The sequence below is a fragment of the Eucalyptus grandis genome, chromosome 2 (genome assembly GCF_016545825.1).
Source record: "Eucalyptus grandis isolate ANBG69807.140 chromosome 2, ASM1654582v1, whole genome shotgun sequence".
Classification (NCBI taxonomy): Eukaryota; Viridiplantae; Streptophyta; class Magnoliopsida; order Myrtales; family Myrtaceae; genus Eucalyptus; species Eucalyptus grandis.
Genome location: NC_052613.1, coordinates 51,280,972 through 51,286,501, shown reverse-complemented (window position 1 = coordinate 51,286,501; position 5,530 = coordinate 51,280,972). Strand labels below are relative to the sequence as shown.

The 5,530-nt window shown below is 38.4% G+C and overlaps 1 protein-coding gene across 1 annotated transcript; it reads right to left on the bottom strand.

The window, feature by feature from the left end:
• On the bottom strand, positions 1 to 986 carry LOC108957798 (zinc finger protein GIS). Its single transcript, XM_018869111.2, has one exon. The coding sequence runs from the start codon at positions 830 to 832 to the stop codon at positions 62 to 64; it is 771 nt and encodes a 256-aa protein (XP_018724656.2). The 5' UTR covers positions 833 to 986; the 3' UTR covers positions 1 to 61.
• Between the last annotated feature and the right edge of the window lie 4,544 nt (positions 987 to 5,530).

Sequence of the window (5,530 nt, the reverse complement as noted above, 5' to 3'; positions counted from 1 at the left end):
TTAGAGACCAAAATATTCTGTATAAATAACTCGCAACGTCGTTACATTTTACAGCAGACATTCATTTCTTATGCTGATAATATCCGGTATTAGCCGGTAGTACATCAGGAGCATGCCAATTTTGAACTCGAGTGGATCTGCCAAAAGGCAGACCTTCTCGATGATCCGAGACGTCGGCGAAGCTAATCTGGGGCTCCTGATCGCAGAGCGCAAGCTGATCACCAGGTGCAGAGAGATAGCACGAGGAAGGGTCTATATACCACTGATCATCATTGGACCCTCTGAAATCAAGAACCCCATTAGAACTACGGTAGTAATAATTTCGATACGCTTGGAGGTAACTCTGGAGGCTCGCTCTCCTGGCTTGGAGCTGCAACTTCTTCTTCCTCAACCTCTCCTTCTTGTGGGCGTTCTGGTGACCCCCCAAGGCCTGTGAATTCGCAAACGTCTTGGCACAGTACTGGCACTCGAAGAGCTTCTTCGATCGGTGCGTGTTGGAGGTCAAGACCGACGATGATCCCTCTCTGATGTTGCTGTTGGCCAGAAGTGTCTTGTACTTGTCGTCTCTTGATGAAGACGGGTCTGTGTTGGACGAGTTCACGCTCTCGTGATCATCTCTCTCCACAAGATCCGATTTCGGGGTGCCCTCTTCTTCGTCTCGGTTCTCGCAGGCGGCGATCGTCGTTAGGTCAAACCCGAACAGCTTGACCTTCTTCTTCTGCTGCTTCTGAATGCAAGAAGACGAATCGTCATCGCGAATAGAGCCACTGTCGAGTCCAATATCGATGTCCCATGTAGGAGGAATTAGACTGGAGAATGACTTGCTTGACATGATGAAAATCGAAAGGAGCAGAAAAAAATAGCGGGTTTGCAGGAGGCTAGTGTGTAGGTAGGTTTAATTTGCGCTTCGGCCTGTGTGTTTGTAGCTTCATCACTTCCTTTTTATAGCATAACCCTCAACTTCCAACCTTTTAATAATTAAGACTAGGAGGAATAAACAAATTCGAGGAATGAGTGGTGCATTCCCTGCGAGCACCCTATTTTATTCGTGGATACAGGAACCGTACCCTTTGGTCAAGGCAGATGAAAAGTAGGAAGGGACAACAGGAAATGATTTTTCAAAGAAGGGCCTTTCACATGGAAATGAGTAATTTTTTGGGTTAATGCTTTAAAAATTTCAAATTGATACATTTAACAAATTTATCATAAATTATTTTTTTTATCATCAAAAATCTCAAACTTGTGCACTTTTGATAAATTTACCCCAAATTGGTATACTTGTGACAAATTTTACCTTATATTAATTTTCATTAAATTTTATTATCAAATTACTAAGTTGAATGATATGTAACAGTTTGACTGGTGTACGAATTTAGGATTTTATTCTCTATTTTTTGTGGTATTAATTTAATTTAACATAATGTATATTTGTCACAAATGTACCGATTTAAGGTTTGTAGAGGTTGAATAAATTAGTTTGGAGTAAATTTATCACAAATATACAAGTTTAGGGTTTTTTATGATCAGTCGATGTAAACTTGTCATGTGTATACGGTTTGGGATTTTTCATGATAAAAAAATTAATTTAAGGTAAATTTATTCTAGATGTATCGGTTTGGGGGGTCTTTTAGAATATTATCCCTAATTTTTTTTTGCATAAACCCCCTTCGAGTGAGTCCAATACGTTCGAACCTTCACATAATGTGCGTAAGTTAACTACTCACATGAGTCTAATGCATGCCATACTAAAGCCGGTGTTATGTGGACTTAAAGTTAAATTATATTTCCTAATAAGAAAACTTCGAATGGATCGAGATCACTAGTAGTATCGATTGAGATTCCAATTAAATGGCCACCGCATAATTTGAGTTAACAAATAAGGATTGTTATTTGTGTGACCCATTTGTTACATAATTCTTATCAATCGCCATGGATGCGAGCAGTTATAGTTTCAAAAATTGATTAACTATTTAAATCGATGATGATAGATTCGGATCATGGACTGTGAATTTAAAATAGATCCAACAAGCAGTATTTTCTATTTGAGAATGTTTTTGCCGGAGAATGATTATAGGAAGACCAATTTTACATTATAAACAGTTGTTGTCGGCTATTTACTAATATGTTAAAAAATCGGCGGTACCCTTAGCTGGTGGATCGTAATGAAGAAAATTTGCGGTGCTGCATATGCACTTAAACGATATGTGATGTGTAATTTTTAATTACTTAAAGTTGGAATTATTTATTTATTTATTTATTTTCTCAAATTGGCAGTTGGACATTTGAAACAAATATTCCATGTGCGATAAGACAAAAAAAAAGGCATATGTTATAATATTTATATAGTCCAGAATAAAAGTCAAAGAAGATGGGAACGTAATCACCCTAAAGTAAAGAGGATCTAACTTTTGCAACAAACCTAATAGTGACTAAATTGACATCCAACAGTTTAATTGACTAATAAATTCGAACCCAAGAAAAAAGATTAGCTTGAGTTATTCTCTCGGTGGTCTCGTTTGTCCTCTTCCTAAACTTATATTAAAAAATTATGAAAAATAATATATATTTAAAAAAAAAAAAAAATTTGTTTTGGTGCACGTGGGTGCACATTTCCATCTGGTCCACTTTAGCTAATGGGTACGAAAATCACGAAATTGGGTCGAATTCTCGTATTCAATTCAAATATGATTTTTTTGGCAGCGATTCCCGTCGAAAAACATTTTTAAATTGGCGCAAAAGAATTTTCCTGTGTTGACCATTTTAGGAGTTGCTCTTAGGATGCCCAAATTTAATGATTAAAAAATGAATTCACGAACAAATTAAAGTAAGTATTGGGGCATGATGCAAGCATATATGCTGCTAAAGGTCTTCATGAGATCTTGCAAATCTTCCGAAAGCGGACGAACCCTATATTCTATGCCCTAAAACCATGTTTTTCTCGGATTAAACTATCCTCAACTAACATCATTATCGATAAATAATGCTTTGTTACACGACATTTGGCCTAGGTTTGGACCCCACCTTGTGTAACTTTAGGAACATATAATTAAGAAACCAAGAGCTTAGATTCCGCTATGTTTTTCTATTGTCTCTATCCATATCTTTCTAGGTGGACATATCCTCCTCCAATAGATCTCTCTCAAGCTCATCTATTCCCACTCCCTTTTTCTTGCCTTTGAAGTTTAATCAAAATTCGATTCTTGCTTTAGGTGGAGAGAATCCCAAGTAGGCGTGGTACTCATAAAGCATTATTATTTCGGTATCCTAACGTGTGAAATAAATCAATAAACGAGGTGAGGCTGTTAAGATTAAAGGGATATTAGATTATGGTGCTCTTCGTTGGTTGGTTGGTTGGTTGGTTGGTTGATTGATTAATTTAGCCATATTATCCCACTTTATACTCAAGCTGATAATTTAAGAATCAACTAGATAGTTTTCTCTACTTTCAGCTTTTGAGAATGCCAAATTTGACAAACGCGAAAAAGGCAACAGAAGCACCGCGGCATCCATATTAGAGTCGAGCACGCGCTATGCACGTGTGAAATATTGAATGTAGATGTAGAAAGTAAAAAATTAATGAATCGAAGATTGTCTCGAAAAAGAAGATATTAGCTATTTCCGAATGGAGGAGAAGAGTGAGGGAGGGTATTTTTTGTTTGAGTGGAGTAAGTGGATGTTTGGCTCGTGTGGATAGAATGTAATTGTTCCTTTTTTTTCTTCTTACTGCATGAGGGGTGGTTTTGAAATGAATAAAAAGCGAGTCAATAGAGTTGTTGACTTAATATATAGAAGCTATGCGCTAATTTTTTGAACAATCCATACGTGTTTCATTTGCGGCAAAGTCATCCAATATTCACATGCTAACTGCCAATATGATCTACCTGAAATTATATGGTACTCAAGTGTATGCCTGGGCAATAGGCATAGCAATGGGACCTCCCTAACACTAAATTTCTTCGTTTGGGACGCTTTTTCTCTTCTAAATAATGTGCCTTCGCGTTTTGGATTTAGACGGTGTGCCAATCCCCTCTTTTTCCCCATCTGCTGTTTTTTATTACTTGGGTAAAGTGATGTGACAAGTGAAGATCTGCATCGATTATCTAATTTTTAAACTATATTAGAATGCTCGTACATATCATTGAGGATCGCCAGGGCCATGAAGTGGCATGATAGCTCTTTTGCCCATGATACTCGTTGGATGACTTCGAGATGGGTTTTTAGAGATGTTAGATTTTGCAAATTGCTCCCCAAAATAGCGTTTCTATTTTAGGTGAAAAAAAATATAAGTATATGTTCCAATTATCTTTGTTAAAATAAATCACACATTCATTTAATTAGAATAGTTGATTGTGATTTAATAAAAAAATCTCACAGAATATTAAAATAAGAGATCATGGGGAAGGTTGTTGCACTTTGTCAATTCTGACCAAAATTAATTGGATTGATTGAATTGGAAAAAACGCAAAATGTTTACGACTTAATTGAAAAATAGAAGGTTTATCACTAAATTGGTAAAATTATAATATGTTTAAAACTTATTTTTGATGATTATCTCCTCAATGGAGTGTTGATTTTGGAGGCTTTTCCTGATGTGATACTGAGGTTGAAGGTCCTCTGCCTAGCCATTACTCATTGCAAACAATATTATTATATAGAATTCCACAATGGCCTATGTCTCTCTCCATTGCTATGTATCCTTTCTGTCCCAACTCTCTCCTTATGAGTTCTTCACCCGACAATACCTAGCGCCGTGATTTAAACTGGTCCCGCAATCTCTCGCGAGACGCCGATGGAGTAGAAGTGGAAGTTGCGACATGAATGGACACCGACACCAGATTATTTGCCACGGCCTTTGACGGCGTAGCCTCATTATTGGCAGGCACAGCTTCGTAGCCCGAGATTTTAGCCATGTAGGAGGCTTCTTTTGCGGTGTTGCAAGTTCCACTAGTCTCGTGGTAAGGATAATTAGCCTTGGTAGTGAGGCCTCTGTTGTTTATGATTCCACAACTTGGTCCTCGCCGTTGACGTCGCGATCGACAGGGAGATTAGCTTGCCAATTTTAGCTGGTTGATGCCCTCGGTGGCTGCCACGGTTGAGACAGCCCGGCTATTTCCTACTTGATTAATAGAGAAAGGCATAATTGCACATGCCACAGGAGTCAGATTCTTTCGAGGCACCATTCACTTGTGTCCATATTCTTGAAATTAATGTGAAGGAAGCTACCTCAAAGTCCAGCCTCCAGCATCGAATATTAGGGACGAACGAACGAACGTGCCGTTGACCTCCTTGGGCATTTCGACTGATGCTCGTGAGTCCCCCCCACCCCCTTTTTTTTTCTCGTTATCTCTGTCTTCCATCTCTCTTATTCCGCGATACAGTGCGTAGAGATTTTAGGGGGTGGGTGTAGTTTGAAGAGGGAACTCGCCAGAGAGAACTCGAAGGGAAAGGACGATGAAAGGGACCAAGGGAGAGAGAAAAAGGGGACGCGTGAGGGAGGAACACCTCTTCTTGCAGTCATCTTTCATTATCT

Excerpts from the sequence above, each read along its gene's own strand:
- LOC108957798 (XM_018869111.2), bottom strand. The coding sequence starts at position 832 with ATGTCAAGCAAGTCATTCTCCAGTCTAATTCCTCCTACATGGGACATC.